Source organism: Sus scrofa, chromosome 7, assembly GCF_054392235.1.
Source record: "Sus scrofa isolate SSC_HxYL_T2T_F1_AM1 chromosome 7, Sscrofa_HxYL_maternal_Yorkshire_Landrace_v2.0, whole genome shotgun sequence".
NCBI classification, from domain to species: domain Eukaryota; kingdom Metazoa; phylum Chordata; class Mammalia; order Artiodactyla; family Suidae; genus Sus; species Sus scrofa.
Genome location: NC_139389.1, coordinates 53244917 through 53266495, shown reverse-complemented (window position 1 = coordinate 53266495; position 21579 = coordinate 53244917). Strand labels below are relative to the sequence as shown.

The following is a 21579-nucleotide window of genomic DNA, read 5'->3' as shown; positions in this document are numbered from 1 at the left end:
TTGTATCCATAAGGATGTGAGTTCAATCCCTGGCTTTGCTCAGTGGGTTAAGGATCTGGCGCTGGCATGAGCTGCAGTGTAGGTCACAAACACACCTCAGATCCTGTGTTGCTGTGTCTGCGGCTGGCAGCTGCGGCTCTGATTCAACCCCTACCTAGACTGGGAACTCCTTTATATACTGTAAGTGTGGTTCTAAAGAGCAGGAAAAAAAACAAAAACAAACAAACAAACAAACAAACCCCCTACTAAAATATCAGGTTCCTAAGGTGGGTGTTGAGAAAGAAAACTTCCTCATTTTTCTGATTGGCTGTTTTCTCTGAACTGAGTATGGACAATAGTCTAACTTCCTCCCCTTATATATATTTTTAGATGTGTTTTTGCTTGACTTCAGGTTCAAGGATATTATGGGAACATCGGAGACAAAGAAGAGAAAAGTTAAGATTTCTTGAGAGCTCAAAGAAGGGAATTCCTCACATTTCAGACAATTAGGGCTCAGGTATCCATCTGAGCTGAGTCTGTTCTGTCCATGAAGCCTATGCCACCTCAGGCTAATTGCCATCACTGTTCCGGGGAATTGTGTCTGTGGGGGCTTCTGCAGATTTCAATCAATTATCTTCCCCTTTCCAGTAGGTGTTGTGGTGTCTGCTCTGTTCTTTAAAGCCATACACACCCTGGATAGTACTCAGGAAATTATAAATAACGAATAAACCTGCCTCCTGTCACTTTGATAGAAACAAGCAGCTTTTCAGCCTGTAAGTCAGTCATGAGAAGGGTCCCTGCTGTGCCCAGTTTCCCAGAGCATCCTAATGTGTCAGCTACCACAGAAAATTAGAAGTAGTTATCTGGGCTTTTCAAGGCCAGATCACTCCCTAGCTTGACCTGGACCTACTCAATCTGCTGAAAGTAAGGCACAGTTCTCCAGGTACCAAATCCGCCACCTTGGAAGGTATAATTCAAGGGGTTTGCATGGGGAAGGAGATTCTGACCAAATAAAATAGTAGCATAAGTTAATGCTGCTAATGAGAGTCGTCTCTGCCTATCCAGTCACACTCTCTCCTTACTTCTTGCCCAGCCAGCACTCAGCAAAAAGATTCTGCCAGTGGCTTGTTTGCCACATCAGAAGTGATATGCTTCCTTTTTCTCTTGAGCTTATTAGGCTTCTATCAACATTAAAGTTATGGCTGTCAACAGGAAATTAGGAAAGGGATATACACCTCTATGCTAACACACTCTTACCCAGATCATTAGCAGGATGAAAAATACAGAATCTTTTTTAAATTCCTCAGTGTCCAGGACAGAATTTTACACCATTCTCATTGTCACTTTAAAAATGAATTAGAATTGTTTTTCTTCCAAGGGGGGGAAAAAAAAAAGCTAAAATCTAAGACTATCCTAGGACTACGGTTTGTAAAGCCATCTAACTTTCACAATCAACTTGATTTTGTGAGTAAGACAAATGCCTGAGTCAAATCCTAGACCTAACCTACTGAATCAAATCTTTATTTATTTAGTGTATGACTGCATCCATGTCATATGGTATTTCTCTGGCCGGGGACTGAATCTGAGCCATAGCCATACCTACCCTGCAGCTGTGGCAACACCAGATCTTTAACCCACTGAACCAGGCCAGGGATTGAACACACACCTCTGCAGCGATCCGAATGGCTGCAGTCAGATTCTTAACACACCATACCACAGTGGGAACTCCCAAATCTTTAAAAGTGTACCCCAGTCATCAAGATTTTTATTTATTTATTTTTAATTTATTACTATTACATCTTTTCAGGGCCACACCTGCAGCATATGGAAGTTTCCATGCTAGGGGTCGAATCATTGCTGCAGCTGCCAGCCTACATACACCACAGCTCACAGCAACGCCAGATCCTTAATCCACTGAGTCAGGCTAGGAATCAAACCTGCATCTTTATGGATATTAGTTGGGTTCATTATCATTGAGCCACAATGGGAACTCTCAGTCTTCAAGAATTTTAAAAAGTTCCAAGGGAGATTCCACTGTGAAGCCAATTTTAAGAGTTACACATTTATTTATTTATTTATTTATTTATATTTATTGTTTTTTTAGGGCTGTACCCACAGCATATGGAAGTTCCCAGGCTAGGGGTCCAATTGGAGCTGTAGCCACTGGCCTACACCACAGCCATGGCTACATGGGATCCGAGATGTATCTTCGATCTACACTACAGCTCATGGCAACATCAGATCCTTAACCCGCTGAGAGAGGTCAGGGATGGAACCTGAGTCCTCATGGACGCTAGTTGGGTTCCTTAACCATTTAGCCGCAACAGGAACTCCAAGAGTTTACACTTTTAAAGTTTGGAGTCATTCTTCAAGGTCAGGCAACAAGCTGACTTTTATGGTCCTATTAAGATATTTTATTGAGGCTAGTTTTAATAAATGTACAGTAAAAAATAAAATACACACATTTAAATTCTGTCTACATTAGGAGACTTCAATTTGGGTTTTAACTGGAAATGTCAATCATATTTAAGCCTTTTGTTTAAAAGAGTATTTTTAAGACATACAAAATATGAAGTTAGGTATCTTATACCATATACAAAAATTAACTCAAGATGGATCAAAGACCTGACACTAACACAACTATATTTCAGGTAGTCCTGAAATATAGTTTATTAAAAAAAAAAAAAAAAAGACCTGAAACTGAGAAACTCTTAGAAGAAAACATAATAGGGAAAAGCTTCATGACATTGGATATAGCAAGAATGTCCTGAATATGACATCAAAAACACAGGCAGCGAAAATAAAAAGAGACAAATTGAGCTACATCAAAAATTTCTCTGCATCAAAGAACACAATCAACAGTATAAAAAGGCAACCTACAGAGTAGGAGAAGATATTTACAAATCGTAGGTCTAACTTGGGGTTAACATCCAGAATACATAAAGAACTCCTACGACTCAACCAAAAAAGCAAATAACCAGATTTTAAAAATGGGCAAAGGATGTGGATAGACCTTTCCTCAAAGATGCCATCGAAATGGCCAACAAGCATATAAAAGGTGCTTAATACCATAATCATTAAAGAAATGCAAATCAAAACTACCAGTTATCACCTCACACTCATGAGGATCGTTACTCCTCGCCCCCCAATAAAACCACCAGAGTGCTAACAAGTGGTGATGAGGAAGTGCAGGTATTAGAACTTCTGTGCACCTTCGGAGGAAATGTAAAATGGCAGCCACACTGGAAAACATTAGCAGGCATGACCGAGAGTCCCAGTTCTTTCTGTCCCCACAAGTTCCTTCTTAGAGTAGATCTGCAGTTCAAATAAACTTCCTTAAATCCAGAATTGAATTTGTATAAAAATTAAGTTCTGAATTGAACTTCTATAAAAAAGTACTCTTTAGTAAGTATACAAATTAAAAAATGAAAAATATTTGTACAGATATGGTAGTCCAATACAAATCACATATATATTTTTTTGTCTTTTTTTTTTTTTTTTTTTTTGGTCTTTCTGCCATTTCTTGGGCCATTCCCGAGGCATATGGAGGTTCCCAGGCTAGGGGTCTAATCGGAGCTGTAGCCACTGGCCTATGCCAGAGCCACAGCAACGCAGGATCCGAGCTGTGTCTGCGACCTACACCACAGCTCACGGCAACGCCGGATCGTTAACCCACTGAGCAAGGCCAGGGATCAAACCTGCAACCCCATGGTTCCTAGTTGGATTCATTAACCACTGAGCCATGACGGGAACATTTTTTTTGCTTTTTTTTTAAAGGGCCACACTTGTGGCATCTGGAAGCTCCCAGGCTAGGGGTAGAATGGGAGCTGTAGCTGCCAGCATATGCCACGGCCATGGCAATGCTGGATACTTAACCCAGCGAGTGGGGGCCAGGGGTTGAACCCACATCATCATGAATGCTAGCCGGATTCATTACCACTGAACCACAGTGAGAACTCTAGTTAATAATTTTTTTGCTTTTCAGGGCCACACCCGAGGCATATAGAATTTCCCTGGCTAGGGGTCAAATCAGAGCTATAGCTGCTGGCCTACACCACAACCACAGCAATGTGGGACCCAAGTCCTATCTTTGACCTATACCAAAGCTCACGGCAATGCCAGATCCTTGACCCACTGAGCGAGGCCAGGGATAGAACCCAAATCCTCATGGATACTAGTCAATTCGTTTGTGCTGAGCCACAATTGGAACCCCCTAATTCATACCTTTTTAAACTTGGTTCAGTGGTGCAGTAAACTAGCCACCATTTATTGAGCACTTACTCTTGATTCATTTTCTCATGTTAGCTCACTACAACCATATAACAGAGGGGTGCTTGTTCCATTTTAAGTGAGGGAAAGAGAAGCTAGAGAAGAATGCTTATGTTACTACAAACAACCCAATTCAAAGGTATAAGGGGTCTGGATTTTGAGTCCAAAACCTTTTGCTCTTATCCTCTGGGCTTTGTATTTACTCCCAGTTTTAGTACACTCACCATCACTAACCCAACTGAATGGTAGGAGAAAACTCCTGGGAACATATCCTACACGTGGTGCATTTTTAGATGATAAATCTTAAAGATTTATTTTTTATTGTTCAGAGATGTCTAATATATTTGAGGAGTACTGTGACATAATGAAAAATTAAATATTCTCTTTAAAAGTTTCTGATGTTGCAAATAAATTCCAACTTGCTTAACTATTCATTATTTTGTATACTGGAATATCCTCCTCAAAAGCATAATCATTGACAGGTATTTAAAAACATTAACAAATTTAACGTGTATTAGTCTTACTATTGTTTTTTAAACTAAGTGATAATAATAAAAAGAGGATAAATATTTGTATTGATGAGAAATATCATGTAGGCATAGAAGTCTAGAGTTTTCCAATTGGAAGGCACCTGAAAAATTATCACATTCTTTTCCCCACTGCATCCAGGGCATAAATTAACCATGAAAAATTGTCTCTTGTCTTCCAAAGCACCTCCAAAAAATGAAAGTTCAAATATGCTTTCAATAATACTTTCTGGGTTCTTTAAGATATGCTTATATGGTCTAACTTAAGTACTATGTACAGTTTCTAACTACGAAGAAATCATTAATATACTCCTGGAAAATCAGTCTATGATATGCCATTAATTTCTATCATACCATCAGTGTGTTCAACAATTTACATCTAATCAAGATGAAAAACTGTTTAAAAGATTTCAGAATCCTGACCTAAAAGTACTATTATTTGAAAGAATAGTGCTCACTTTCAAAGCCACAAGTTCTTGAAAATCACAAAAAGATATTAAATTTTCTGATCTAAAGTGCTTCATGCATTAGTCATCTTGACAATTTGACCTTAGATGCTCGGAATTTCAAAAAAAAATTCAGGCAATAACCATTTACATATATGTGTTATCTCTGACTGGAACTGTGATAGGAATATAAACATGTCTGGGTTAGTAAAGATGGGTTTTAGCAATTTAAAAGACAGTCTGAACAAACTGGAAAATGAGTCTTACCTGAAATGTGTTAAGTGTCTCTGGATGTCAAGGTCTAGAATTGGAGTAGGTCTGGAGGATCCCAGTGGTGATCTATCTTGGCTTAAGAGGTCTTGAAATTCTTTACAAATTTGTCTAAAATAAAAGATTCAAAATTAAACTTGAACTCTTGAAGGGGGGCTTTAATTTCATTCCATGATATTTTACCAAAGGCTTGTTTTCGCTTTTAAAAAGACGGCTATACAAACTTTCATAAGTCATAGTTCCCACTGTGGCTCAGCAGTATTCATGAGGATGTAGGGTCAATCCCTGGCCTTGCTCAGTGGGTTAAGGATCCACCGAAGCCATGAGGTGTGGTGTAGGTCGCAGACATGTCTCAGATCTGGCATTGCTTCGGCTGTGGCATAGGCCAGCAGCTGCAGCTCTGATTCAACCCCTAGCCTGGGAACTTCCCTATGCTATGGGCACAGCTCTAAAAAAGACAAAAAAAAAAAAAAAATTTCATAAAGCAACTTCTGAAGTACTGCAATATACAGATGAGCTTCACAATGGCAACTATGCTCGTTAGTACTCTAGTAGGATCACAAAACATTTCAGATGAAAAACAGTCTATGAGTATTAACAAAACCAATGTTCATTTTTAAGGCGAATATTTGTAGATTAACCTCTGCATAAGGAAAGTCTGTATGAAAGGATCACAATTTATAAATCATTTTAAAAAAATTAAAATGTGGCGTTCCCTGATGGCTCAGTGGCTTAAGGACCCAGTGTTGTTATTGCTGTGGCTTGGGTCACTGCTCTGGTGCAGGTACAATCCCTGTCCTACAACTTCCCCATGCCATGGTGTGGCCAAAATAAAATAAGATTAAACTAAAATTAAAATGTGATTTTTTAGGGGGGATATCATATCTGTAAATAAGTTCAAATCAAGTTATAGGCTTATTTCAGAGCCATGATTCAAGCAGGCTTTGGGAATTCCCTTTTCCCAATATTTCCTTGTAACTCAGACTCTTACAGACTAAATTTATATTTTAATATTTGAGGTAGATAATCACTTACCCACAATTCAGCCTAATAGTCTCATAAAAATGATTATGTTATGCTCAACATATGGTAGTTTCTTGCAAAAAAAAAAAAAAAGTTATCAGTAAGGGCATTTTTCTGCTGCTTTTCTTTAATTTAAATGATTATGGGAGTCCGCGTCCTGGCTCAGTGGTTAAGGAACCCGACTATTACCCATGAGAACGCCGGTTCGATCCCTGGCCTCACTCAGTGGGTTAAAGATCCAGCGTTGCTGTAGCTGTGGTGTAGGCTGCCAGCTACAGCTCCAATTGGACCCCTAGCTTCGGAACCTCCATATGCTGCGGGTGCAGCACTAAAAAGACAAAAGACCAAAAAAAAAAAATAAATTATGATTTCTGATTATTAGTTTCAGTTTTAATTACCACAGGATTATAGGATAATAAAGCCCTGTAATATGTAGTCCAAAAGATATAAATCTGAAGAAACAAAAATATAAAGAAACAGTATTTTTTTTTTTAACAACAGAACAGTGAATTAACACAAAAGCTGAAGAGTGCAGTCTAGGACTGCCCAGGAGGAATTGCTCAAAAGAATCCATCAGCTAAGTGAAACCACAGCATATACTCAAGGGATAATGTGATAGTGACTAGTGACTAGGTTTTTTTTGTCTGGACTTACAATGGACAATCACAAAATGCAATAATGTAGCCTTGACTACAATTATCTATGGAGGCAAAAACAAGTACAGAAAGGTCAGGTGAATGTCCATCCATGGATCCAACCCCTAATTCCTCTCCAAAGCATTTGTGTCATGGAGTTCTCGTCATGGCTCAGTGGAAACGAATCTGACTACGAACCATGAGGTTGCGGGTTCGATCCCTGCCCTTGCTCAGTGGGTTAAGGCGTTGCCATGAGCTGTGGTGTAGGCTGCAGACACGGCTTGGATCCCATGTTGCTGTGGCTCTGGCGTAAGCTGGCAGCTACAGCTCTGATTTGACCCCTAGCCTGGGAACCTCCGTATGCCGCAGGAGCAGCCCAAGAAATGGCAAAAAGACAAAAAAACAAACAAAACAAAAAAAACCAAAGCATTTGCGTCATGAACAAAAATATTACCACAAAGTGACAAAGTGTCCTAAAGCACAAATAATGTGTCATTGAGTTAAAAGCAGTGGATTCTTATTTATTATTAGGTACCCCAAATTTATCAAATTCTTCCGGAGATCATTTGTGACTTTTTTTTTGGAGCAATTAGCCTCAGGTTTAATGCCATGTTCAAATTTTGTGTCATTTCACAGAATTTGCCTTATTCATTTTGAACACAAGTGAAAGTCAAAGAGGATCAGAGGGAGAGGAAGAAACAAACAAGAGACAAACAGTTAAGTCCTTATCTCCTCTAAATCGACCAGGACCCTCCATATGCCCATGCTGATGTGTTGGTTGAGTCTCAGATATAGTACCTAAACAAATGTTAACAACTGCATGATGTATGTCCATTGAGAATATTTGATCTGGGCTTCTCACTATTTCTGTTCTGAGTTAGACTTACTTGGCTGACTTGAAGATGCACTGCCCTGTTTTTGTTCGTTTGTGTTTTAGGGCCCTACCTGCAGCATAGAGAAGTTTCCAGGCTAGGGGTCGAATCAGAGCTGCAACTTCCAGCTAATGCCACAGCCACAGCTACACAAGATCTGAGTCACATCTGCGACTTACACTACAGCTCATGGCAATGCCAGATCATATATCCACTGAGCAAGGCCAGGGATCAAACTCACATCCTCATGGATACTAGACAGGTTTGTAACTCGCTGAGCTACAATGGGAACTCCTGCATTGCCTAATTTTAATTAACTAGTAGCAACTTTAAGTGTTGATGTCATTTGGCAGGATATTGTTATCTATTGCTTCATGTTATTTAATAGAGTTAGATATATTGATATTTTTGTTTTTATAAAATGACTGAATTTTAAAATATAGACTCGATATCATTTTTCAGACTAGCAATATGAATTATTATGTGGTAGGTCAATACAATGGATATTACAAAGGAATACTGGAGGTGTTTAAAGACTAGTCTTTTGGAGTTTCCCGGTGGCTCAGTGGGTTAAGGTTCTGGTGTTGCCGCTGCTGGGGCACTGATGTACTGCTGTAGTTTGGGATTGATCCCTGATCTGAGAACCTCCACATGTGTCAAGCACAGCCGTAAGTAAGTAAGTAAATAAATAAATAAATCTAGTCTTTCAATTTTCTATCCGAATAAAATATATTAAAAAAATAAAATGAAGGTTGAAATGTCACTGTAGTTCTTATGTTAGAACGTGGGGATTTTTTTTGATAATTGACTAAATTAAGTTATGAGTTGGAAAACCAACTCCCTTACTGTATAAAAAATAGAGAAAGTTACAGCAAACAAAGTTGAGGAAGAAATAAGGAAAAGGCAAGTGTGGAAAAATTTAACTTATGCTAAACAATTCAACTATACCACACACAAAACTGTATCAGAAGAAGTTTCAGTATTTTCAATCTTTGATATTTGATTCTTCTGCTTAACTCACTTAGGACAGCCTCCGGATTTAAAAACAGATGACAATTTTGTAGATTTCCCTAAGGCAAGTATCATCATCATCTCATTATGACAGTTACGGAGTTATTATTTTTGTGCTTAATTTCATTCTTATTTACATTTTTATTTGTGAAGTTTCAATAAGAAATACTCTCATTCCTCCAAACAAAATGTCACAATATGAATTATGTAACACAAGATGAACTTTGATGAATCATAAATTCTAACTTTATCACTTACGTCATCGTCCTTAAGGACAGCATATTTTAGCTGATGTCTGAATTTAAAGTTCTCTTTCTCTTTTTGACTATTAATGTTATGGTAACAGTTAAAACTTGCTAACTATTCTGTTTTAACCCAATGTAGTTCAAGTGTTAATCATAGGTAGTTTTAAATTCAGAAAAGAGGTATACATGCATGTTTCAGAAATCAAATCTAATGGTACTGTTTTAAATTTCAAAAACTGTCAAACTAGTTTCTATTCCTCCACTTAAATAATGGCCTAATTACATCAAAATATCTGGTTAATCAAAAAGCATTAGGAATAAAGAAGAATTAGGAACCTAATGGCACTTAATTAGTGAGCCCTTCATACAACTGTATGGTTGGTAATACAATTAAATACAACCGCATCTATTATTCACAGAGGTGAAAAAGACATAAGTAAGCCAATGTGCCGATGCAGTTTGATGCAGTTCAGCAAGGGGATCTCTCATCTAAGGAATTTTGAATATTGTATGTATTTTGATACAACTGTCACAGTCTTTTGAACAAAGGTGAACTGATTAGAGTGTAATGAATAACCATGTAGGCTACCTAATTTCAGCTCTGAGTATTTTCATTGAAAAGGGCCAATGTTTTACCACTGGAAAAATTAGAAACTACACGGAATACACGTTGGATCCTTTCATTTGTTACAGAAAGACATGTTACTCCTACACATCTCTTAATTTATGTATATTGATGACTACTTGTATTGAGTATGTTTACGATGACCTCAAAGCCTCTGATTCTTCAATTCTTGTTTCACATCATCTAATAAAAAGATGGAATGGCTATATATAATCACAAAGACAAAGCATTGAGTCTGTCTCCTAATGTCCAGATGTTTATGGCCGATTTAGTCTTACATAAAATAAGATAATTGGAGTGAATTCAGTTGTTGCTTAACATTCAACGGTCGGCAAATATCTTTATTTTTGTCACATTCCGCAAACACAGTGTTTTAAGATCTTTATCCTCATTTATTAAGGCACAGTGAGTGACCAAGACCAAATTACATAGAAGCCAACCAGCCTATTTGCCTACAATCTGTATCTCATGAACATGTTTTTTTCCTACTAGTTCCTGTTATTCTTTTTTTGTTTGGTTGTTATCGTTGTTTTGGTTTTTGGCTTTTTTTGGCCGTGCCCACGGGCATGCAGAAGCTCCCAGGCCAGGGATCAAACTCCAGCCACAGGAGTTCCTACTGTGGCTCAGTGGGTTAAGAACCCCACTTGTTTCTGTGAGGATGCAAGTTCAATCCCTGGCCTTGCTCAATGTGTTAAGGATCCAGCATTGCTGCAAGCTGCGGCATAGGTCGCAGATGAGGCTTGGATCTGGTGTTGCCATAGCTGAGGTGTAGGCTTGTAGGTGTGGCTCCAATTCAACCCCTAGCCTGGGAACTTCCATATCCTGCAGGCAAAGCCATAAAAAGAAAAAATAAGAAACAAACAAAAAAACCCCGAGCCACAGCAATGATGATGCTGGATCCTTAACCCGCTGCACCATGAGAAAACTCCATGCATGTTCCTGGTATTCTGAAGAAGTTTTCTAGAACTTTCGTCAGTGTCCAAGGTAGCTCCATCATGAACACAGTTTGCAAATCTCACAATGGGCGCGATATTGGGGGTGGTCCTTCTTTAGCACATCTAGCTGCGAGTGTGTGAGATCCCCTGGTTTTATAAAATGAGTGCTTTCTAGACTTTTCTCTCATTCAAAAGAAATGGACAAACAGGATAAAGGTACATAGAGGCTTCCCCATCATTCAGCTTACTTGGTGGCTAGGATCATCTTTTTTCTTGCTGTCTGTTCTTTCTGTTCCATATGTTGTCTGGCAAGATGCTCTCCTACTGCTTTGGCTGGAAACTCTGTTTCACAAGTGTAGCCAAAATCTCGAGCCAAGTGCAAAGCCTCCCCTGTTGGCAGACAATAAAAGTCAGTTTCTTGCTAATGTCCAAGCTCAACAAGAGAAACACCTATTTCTTCAAGTCTCCTTCCTGGCTGTGGTCAGATGGATCATTTCTCCTACTCACTCCAAACAATCCAAGGGAAAGGAACTTTGGGGGTGGGGTCGAGTGGGGTGGGGAATGTGGAGAAATTTACCAGGCATGAAAATGTGGAAACTGGGGGTGGGTGGGGTGGGAGGAACCAGAACCACAGTCTAGGAGTTTTGACTCCCCTTGAGGTTCTGGGGAGACCAGACCGACATCTGAGATGCTACACATTAACGCCCTGGGGAAAAAGCTCCATGGACGTTTTGTTGCTGCCCAACCTACAACCTCATCTCAATATATCCAAAATATTCAGATCTCTTTTCCACGAGACCAATCAAAACACTGGCAAAAGGTTCAAATAATTTTTCAAAGAAGATGGAAAACTTTGGAAAAGGGCATAACATTATGTTGCTAAAGAGACTCTATTGCATAGTTAGAGTCCTAGCATCATCAGGCTTTACGGAGGGCCTCTGGACCTTTGAGCACTATGTACAATGCTTCTTAGGTACATCATAAAAAATCCAGTGCTTCTTAAATCCAATATAATGACTAACTTTTGTTCTTTCAGAAAATCTGAAGCCCAAGTAAACTTTTTTTTTTTTTTTTTTTTTTTTTTTTTTTTTTTTTTGGGAATTTTTAGGGCCGTACCTGTGGCATATGGAGGTTCCCAGGCTAGGGGTCAAATTGGAGCTGTAGCCGCCGGCCTATGCCACAGCCACAGCAATGCAGGATCCGAGTTGCATACACCACAGCTCAGGGCAACGCCAGATCCTTAACCCACTGAGTGAGGCTGGGGATTGAACCCACAACCTCATGGTTCCTAGTCGAATTCGTTTCTGCTGTGCCACAATGGGAACTCCCAAGCCCATGTAAACTTTTAAGAAATAAGGTAAAAATGACTTATTGGCAAAGTAAGATTTGGCCATGGACTTCAGTTTGGAAAACAACAGTATTTTTCAAGCCCGATCAAGCCACATCTTACTTGACCAGGAAGACTTTAGAAATGCAAGCTCTCACTACGTGTATATTAAGTACAGATGTTGTTCGAGGCACAGTGCTAGGGAAGAGTAAGAAGGAAATACAAAAGGGCCCCAAAGATGGTCCCTGTTTCTAGGAAAGTGATAAACACATCTATAATGGTAGCCCCAAGCAAGTGATTTACATCCACTGAGCTAGTAGCACCTTAGAATTTATATTGCATCAATATAAGCCTTATCCCTAATCTGTACGTGTCTATTGACATTACGTTGATATATGACACAAGCTGCTGTATTACAACTGTAAAGGGAATGTTAGAAATAAAATGTGTTACACAAGTTCAAAGGTGGAGAAGGTGGTATTCATGGAAAGGTGACCCAACACCCACATCGTCAATCAAATTTTGCCATGAAGTAATTAAAAATTAGTCAGGCTTGATGACCAAACCACAGGACGCTTGTTTGGTGATTGGCCAAAGTAATGGATTTGATCCTGCTTTATATTCATAGAATAACAGAGTAGTTGATGAATTAATACCAGGAAGAAATAAAAATGGTTAATATTATTGTAGAGAAAAAGTTTATAGATAAATATACAAAATAGGCTAGTGACCATCAATAAAACTTGCCCTAGTAAAGACACTATTTTTTCTCTAGAAAAAAAAAATATTAATCTTTCAGATTAGGAAACTCATAGTTATAAAAAATGACCAAAAATTATCAACAATAGAAAATAGGAAAACATTTTAGGATAGTATAGAGCTGAAAAAATATAACCCTGAGAGTTTTTCCCTTAAATTTTTCTTGGCTACCTTGCCTTTTTTAGAACTAAAAATCCTAAGGAAAGAAAAGTAACTAATGAAGTTCAATATTTGTTTATAGTTTCCTTTTCCTAAAAGCTTTCATCTCAAAGGTTTTCCCAGATATGTAATAAGAAGGAGGAGTTCCCTGGTGGCCTAGGGATTACAGATTCAGTGTTGTCACTGTTGTGCTGGGTTCAATCCTTGGCCCAGGAGCTTCCGAATGCTGCAGGCACAGCTAAGAAGGCGAAGAAGAAGAAGGAGAAGACATAAGACTAAGAAACCCTTAATGATGATTTATTTATATGATTTATGTCCACTGAGCTAGTAGGAACTGGTAGGGTTCTTGTCCTTGTTTATTTGACAAAAAGGCACATTTAGGCTGTGGAAAGCTCCACTGTGACTATGCATCTACTAGTTAATATTCCTGACTTGAAGTTTCAATGTGTACAAATATTAACCAAGCATCAAAATTAGACTCTTGCATTTATACAAGTGTTTAATTTCTATTTATGTTACTATGAAACACTAAGGTCCTAATTCATCTTTTTCATCCATTCCCCGAGTCTTTAACAGCTTTTTCATTCCCTAAGAGTGAGAAGCCCCGTTCTAGGCCTTAGAAGAGTATAGTTTAATATCAAAATGACAATGTGGTAAATGTATTAGATCAGATAATGTGTTTTTTTTTTCTTATTTATTTATTTTTTTTTAGGGCCACATCCCCAACATGTGGAAGTTTCTAGGCTGGGGGTCAAATCAGAGCTGTAGCCACAGCAACGCAGGATCCAAGCTGCATCTGCGACCTACACCACAGCTCATGGCAACACTGGATCCCTAACCCACTGAACGAAGCCAGGGATCTAACCCATGTCCTCATGGATACTAATCTGGGTTCGTTACCGCTGAGCCCTAATGAAAACTCCAGGTCAGATGTTTTGTGAACTATCTGATCACGATTCTCCTCCCAGCCTGTTTCAAAGCTGAAGCAAAACTTGAGTTAAGATTTTAATATTCATGTGGTAGAACACATAGTTTTTCCTCCATTTTAAACAGAAGGATGATAAAACTGGATGAAAAGGTTCTCTATATCCATTAGTCTGGGTAGTGCTAATTACTGGACGGTCACAGTTTGGGATAAAGCTTGAATGTACAAGCAATAGTTTTTAAAATTAATGTATAGTTGATTTACAATGCTGTGCTAATTTCTGCTGTATAGCGAAGTGACTCACTCAGTCATACACACACACACACACACACATATATATATACTTTATTCTTTTTTAAAATATTATTTTCCATCATGGTCTCTCCCAGGCGATTGGATATGGTTCCTTGTGCTGTACAGCAGGACCTCATTGTTTATCCATTCTAAATGTAATAGTTTGCATCCACTAACCCCAAACTCCCAGTCCATCCTACTCTTTCTCCCCTCCCCCTTCAGGCAAAAATTTTAAAGCACTCATTACCACCAGCTCATCATCCTAACCAATTAGGAAAGAAAAAGTGTGCTTATTTGGCAGAAGAAATGGCGTAAAGACTTTTTTTTTTTTTTTTTTTTTGTCTTTTCTAGGGCCGCTCCCGTGGGCATATGGAGGTTCCCAGGCTAGGGGTCGAATAGGAGCTGTAGCCGCCGGCCTACACCAGAGCCACAGCAACACAGGATCCAAGCCGCGTCTGCAATCTACGCTACAGCTCACGGCAACGCCGGATCCTTAATCCACTGAGCAAGGCCAGGGACCAAACCTGCAACCTCATGGTTCCTAGTTGGATTCGTTAACCACTGTGCCACGATGGGAACTCTGACTTTTTTTTTCAAAGAGCCGTTGGTGATGCCATGTATGATGGTTAGTCTTGCTGAGAAAGTGAGAAAAGGGAAAAAAAATTCAAATTGGAGGTAAAAAGTCTTAAAGTTTGACCCATCGAAGAGTGGTTATAGCACCTGACCAAAGAATAAACTCATATGAACTCTTTTTTTTTTTTTTTTTTTGTCTTTTTAGGGCCGCACCCACAGCATATGGAGGTTCCCAGGCTAGGGGTTAAATCAGAGCTGCAGCTGCCAGTCTACATCACAGCCACAGCAATGCAGGATCAGAGCTGCATATGTGACCTATACCACAGCTCACAGCAATACCAGATCCTTAACCCACTGAGTGAGGCCAAGATTGAACCTGCATCCTCATAGATACTAGTCAGATTCGTTTCTGCTGAGCCACGACGGAAACTCCTCATGTGAACTCTTGACTCAGAATGTCATTTTTGTACAGTAAGTAGAGTTATGTACACTGATATATCTTCATATTGCAATAATCAAGAGAAATAAATATTTCAATAAACATTTAAGACATATATACATACATTTTATGAATATTATATTGAATATTCATATATATGAAAAAGATATATATTATATACATATATATCTTTTTCCTCTACTGTTTGGGCAATAGTAGGAGAAATGCAGCAGTGCAAACAGGAGGATGGCAGCATGCCTCAAATTTTGTGCTAAAACCTGATTCTTGAGGATCTGGCCCATTTTATGCAAAGCTCTCACCGTGTGGTAGTTTTAAAAACAGTTTGAATGGAACAGCTGCTATTTACATTTGCACTGACAGTCAGATCCTTCCTTCCCTTAGCTCTGTTTACTGCTTTCTCCTGCTTGCGATGTAACATTGTTACTGGATGTATAGCGATGCTACATCAAAAGAAGTGGCAAGTGAAGACACTCTGATGTGTAGTTAAAATGTGCCACAAAAGCTTTGTGTGTGAGGACCCAAGAGTGAATGCATACATGGATCCAGGAACTAAAAGACACATGCTATTCAGGAATAAGAACAAACCTATAGTTAAACCCTACACAGCAGCTATCTTAGAGTCAAAAGGTTAAAGGAAAAACAGACATTTTTGGATTAGAAAGGCATGAAAATAAGACTCGAGAGGATTTGACTGATGGGTGAAAATAGAGATTTACGTGCTTGTCTGTCTCTGAGTGGGTGAAGTGCCCATGTGAACAGCAAGAAGGTGTAGTCACCTGGGGTGAGAGAATGATCCAGGTGGGGCTAGATCCCAGACAGCAAACCCGGCTGCTGTCACCTCATTTCTGTCGGGGATGAGGGAGAATCCCCTGTGGCAGAAGTTGTTTTTCAGAAGGGATTTGAGCTCTTCCTTTATGTCAGTGCATTCTGCCACCTGACAAACCAGTACCTCCTTACCTCTCATGGAAGCAACACACTAACTTTGGCAAGTGTGTCCGCTGTATTTCATGTCATTTCAAGAACTGCTATTTTAGAAGTAGGATGCATGGATGTTTGAGGGACAGTGCGAGTGCTTGAACAGAATATTCTAAGTGCAAGGCTTGAGGCACTCTATGTCAAGTAGTGCCACCCCCTTCCAAAACAAGGGAGACCACTAAGAAATATTCAATGTTTTTGGATACTAACAGCAACGGTTGATGATTCATACTGAGGAACTCTCTCAAAAAGCTGGCACAAGCCAAGTTATAGGACATGGCAAGAACATAGAGAATTTGCTCCCTGGTTTCACAGCATTCATTTATCACACTCAAAAGCAAAAAAGTGAAAAATAAAGGGTAAATATTAGCAAAAATTTAAATGGCAATTATGGATGTTGCCCAGCAATGGGAAATGAATGGAAAAATGTTTTCTGAGGAAAGTGGATTGCTCATTTTACCAGGATTCCCACATTATTGTATGCGAAGCAGATCTAAATGCATTTTAAAATAGAAATAAACTCAACTGACTTCAACCTTTTATCCAATTACTAAGGATTTTTTTCTTCCTTTTAAAATGATTGTATTTTAGAAGAAAATGTACTTTAGGCAACTATAAATCAACATCTAAAACTCATTTGTACTAAAGGATACTCCTGCATTGTTATTCACGAGCTAATTCTCACCAACTGTCACTAATTACATTGCCTTAGAAACAATTTAGGTTTAACTTCTTATTGCAGTACCCAGTATTATTAAATAAAAGCAATAATTCATATGTGTTAAATTCTAGTCACATATCTGTGATTTCAATTTTAACAGCATGTATGGAAAACAGCACATTTAAATCTATTTCTGGGATTATTCTGAGAAGTACCTATTAGAAAGCAAATATGAGAATATTTTCAAATCTAGATATTACATTAAATAAGTTATCTGATAATATCAAGCTGCAGAACAAGGAAAGATTTCACGTGTCAGTTTTAGGATTCCAGAAGTATTCTAAAGGAATGCACTCTGTAATGCTATGTATCATACAATCTATGTTATAGATAAGTACCTTAGGATGTGGTAGTTTCCCTATTTAATGATTTTATTTACATACCAACACCTTGTCCTTCAAAATGACAGTTTTGTTCCAAATTCCATATTCCATAGTGAGTATAGCGCCTGATTCATAATGGCTCCTTAATAAACATTTGTTAAGTGGAAAAAGCTTTCAAGTATTTTACTGGTTAATTACACCAATAGTCCTGTGACTATGAAAAGGCATCCCTTTCAAAGACTATAGTGAAAAACTAGAGCAAAAGGGAATCACTAGAAAGAATAAAATATAAGACGTATAAAGCATATCATTATATCAGTGAAGCCTTTTATAAAGTAGATTATACTTGAAGTGTTTTTCTTCCTTTCTTCTCTCCTTCATTCCTTTGTCCCTTCCTTCCTATCTTTTCTTTCTTTCTTTCTTTCTTTCTTTCTTTCTCTCTCTCTCTCTCTCTTTCTTCCTTCCTTCCTTCCTTCCTTCCTTCCTTCCTTCTTTCCTTCCTTCCTTCCTTCCTTCTTTCCTTCCTTCCTTCCTTCCTTTCTTATTTTTTTCTGAGTTGCACCTATGGCATTTAGAAGTTCCCAGGCCGGGGACTGAATCCAAACCACAGCTGTGACCTATGAAACAGCTGTGGTAATGCCAGGTCCTTAACCTGCTGTCCCACTCAGTCCTTGCTATTCGCATAACCTGAGGGTTTAATATATCTGCACACCCACACATACACATCTGGATTTCACCCCACGTCAATTCATATCTGGACCCAGGGCACCTGCATTTTTTTTTTTTTTTTTTTTTGGAAAGCCCCTGCTATAATCTCAAGCCAAGGTTGAGAACCACTGCCCTAGGGTGAAAGGAAAACATTCTGTGGGAACAAACTCTGTACCTTTCCCCAAACAAGGATTCTGTGGCTTATACAAAGGAAAGCAGTCACTGGGGAGGTAAAGACTTCTGTTTATCTAGGTTCCTCATACTGAGTTCTGCCTTATTCGGCTGATAAAGCATACCCTCTAGAAACAAAAATAGCTATGTGGAGAGGGAGGTAGAGACAGAATTGTTAGGGGAACAAAGTCCTCAGTCTATTAAAAAAGTACATTTAATCAAGGAGATTTAGTGTAAGAGGAACCTTGCTTTTCATACTGGTAGGAGAAAATGGATTATCAATAAGAGATGTTGCAACAACACCAGGCTGGCCCCCAGAAAACAAGCAAATAAATCTGGATCTACATTATACATCCAACAACAATGAAAAGTCCAGAATAGATGAAAGTTTTTTTTTTTTTGTTTTGTTTTGTTTTGTTTTTTTGCCATTTCTTGGGCCGCTCCTGAGGCACATGGAGATTCCCAGGCTAGGGGTCCAATCGGAGCTGTAGCCACTGGCCTATGCCAGAGCCACGGCAACACAGGATCCGAGCCGCATCTGCAACCTACACTACAGCTCACGGCAACACCAGATCGTTAACCCACTGAGCAAGGGCAGGGACCGAACCTGCAACCTCATGGTTCCTAGTCGGATTCATTAACCACTGCACCACGACGGGAACCCCCAGAATAGATGAAAGATTTAAATATAAAATATAGATCTACAAAGTATTTAGAAGATAACATGGGAAAATATTTTATAATCTTGGAATAAAAAAGGACCTTAAAAATAAGAAAAGCTAAAAGCCATGGCACACAATATATGCGAAGTATGACAATATTAATATGAAAAAGTTCTGCATGACATAGGTCTGAATGAATAAGTAACCAAACAAAAAACTTGTAATAGCAAACAGACAAACCAAAGCCGGGGTGGAGAGGCTTTGCAACTTGTATCAGAGACATAGAGCCTGTTTTCCTTACATGTAATGAGCACTTACAAATGAATGAGAAAAATGTCAAAAATTACCTTATAGGTACAAAGTAAGTAATCAGAGAGAAAAGCTCATAAACTTCTTCTAAGAATATACATAATAGAGGTAGTCTTTTTTTAATGGTTGCACCTGCAGCACATGGAAGTTTCCAGGCCAAGGACTGAATCTGAGTCACAGGAGCAGCAAGGCTGGATCCTTTAACCCATTGTGTGGGGGATGGAAAACCCAGGCCCCTGCAGCAACGTAGGCTGCTGCAGTCAGATTCTTATAACCTGGAGTTCCACAGCAGGAACTCCAAGGTAGTCTATTTTTTCCAATCGAATTAGCAAAGATTGAAAAATTGATAGTACCCTGCTTGAGTGAGAGTACAGGGAGGTACTATTATATTAATGCTTCTTACCCCCACTGCTGATAAAATTACAAATTAACAACCATGGTGGAGAACAATCTTCCAATAATCTGCTAAAATTACAGATGCAAGTATCTTTTAACCCTGCAATACATTCTTAGGAGTTTATTGAATAGATGTACTTGCATATCTGGAGGATTATTCACATAAGTGTAAAGTTGCTCATTGTAATAGCCAGAGATGAAGAACATCTAAAGGAAGTTCCCGTCGTGGTTCAGTGGAAACGAATCTGAGTAGTATCCATGAGGACGCAGGTTCAATCCCTGGCCTCACTCAGCGGATTAAGGATTCAGCCTTGCCGCGAGCTATGGTGTAGGCTGAAGATGTTTTGGCTCGGATCCCGCGTTGCTGGGACTGTGGTGTAGGCCGGCGGCTGCAGCTCCGTTTCTCCCCCTGGCCTGGGAACCTCCACATGCTGCGGGTGTAGCCCTAAAAAGACCAAAAAAAAAAAAAAAAAAAATCTAAATGGTATTTAGTAAGGCACTGGTTTAACTAAATTATGAAGCACTGAAACAATAGAATACTGTGAGTGTTTAAATGAATAACTTGTAAAAACTGAAATTAAAAAACACTAAGATAGGTGTGAAAAAATGTGTAGAACCATGTGTATAAAATGCTATAATTTAAAAAATGAAAACAAAAACTATGCATACACATATATATCCTTGGAAGGAACTAGAGAAACCAGTAATATCTGTTTCTTCCGGGAGGGGAACTAAATGCGGAATAAAGTGAAAAGGAGGTATTTTACTATATACCTTTTTCTAACATTTGAATTTTTACCATCTGTATAAATTATCTAGTTAAAATTATATTAATTAAAAAGAAAAACTACTCTCTGACCCAGTTCTTAAGAAGATTTCATTCTAAACTCTAATATTTGTTGTAAATTAAAACCTGCGCAATTCCAAAACTTCCCATTGCTATTTGGTAGGAGTTAGACATCACTAGGAATAATTACGGTCTGCAATTTTCTTAGAATATCTACAGATTTGGACAAGCGTAAATAGTGGGAAAAGGCAGAAACTGAGTGTTTGAAAAACACATCCATTGGCACGAGCTTTGAAAGAGAGAATAATGGAAAAAAGGACTCCAGAGATACGCCTTCAAGGGAACTTCATAACTCGTGCAAGTAAGCAGTAAGATGGACCAAAGGGGCGAGGACAGAACTGAGCCAAACAGGCTTTGATACATTTACCTTTTTGTGCCAGAACAAGAGGAGGAATCTGAGGACACCACAGGCACAGAGTCAGACACAAAGGCATGTGTGTAATAGCTATTTTCTCTACCCCTACTTGTAAACATCTTTCCCCTTGAAAATGAATGAAATCCTAAGATGCAGGTCAGGGAAGTACTGTTGAGAAGTAAACAAATGATTTAAGAAGATGTCCTCTGAGGCGTTCCTATCGTGGCACAGTGGAAATGAATCCGACTAGGAACCGTGAGGTTTCAGGTTCGAGCGGGTTAAGGATCTGGCTTTGCCGGGAGCTGTGGTGCAGGTCGCAGATGCGCTCGGATCCCGCATTGCTGCGGCTGTGGTGTAGGCCGGCAGCTACAGCTCCAATTAGACCCCTAGCCTGGGAACCTCCACATCCTGGGGGTGCGGCCCTAAAAAGACAAAAACACAAAAGGAAATGCCTTAAAATTTGTTTGTGATGATTGTTGCACTCCTATAAATGTAATAAAATTCATTCATAAAAAAAGATGTGCTCTGAGATGATGTATTTTGTCCATAACATTGTAAGATGCTAATACCAAGTACTGAAATTTTTTTTTTTTTTTTTTTTTTTTTTTGTCTTTTTGTGTTTTCAAGGGCTGCTCCCAAGGCGTAAGGAGGTTCCCAGGCTAGGGGTCTAATTGGAGCTGTAGCTGCAGCTTCGGGCCTACACCACAGCCACAGCAACGTGGGATCTGAGCTGCATCTGTGACCCACACCACAGCTCACAGCCACGCCAGATCCTTAA

At 39.0% G+C, this 21579-nt stretch overlaps 1 protein-coding gene across 2 annotated transcripts in view; it reads right to left on the bottom strand.

Moving 5' to 3' along the window:
• The window catches only part of TFAP2D (transcription factor AP-2 delta), a 66170-nt gene that overhangs the window by 18810 nt on the left and 25781 nt on the right, over window positions 1-21579 (bottom strand). For both annotated transcript variants that reach the window (XM_003356639.5, XM_084966963.1), the window contains 2 exons: window positions 11086-11227; window positions 5489-5602 (listed from right to left, as the gene is read on the bottom strand). In XM_003356639.5, the coding sequence (XP_003356687.1) occupies window positions 5489-5602; window positions 11086-11227 (256 nt within the window). The remainder of the gene's footprint in view (window positions 1-5488; window positions 5603-11085; window positions 11228-21579) is intronic.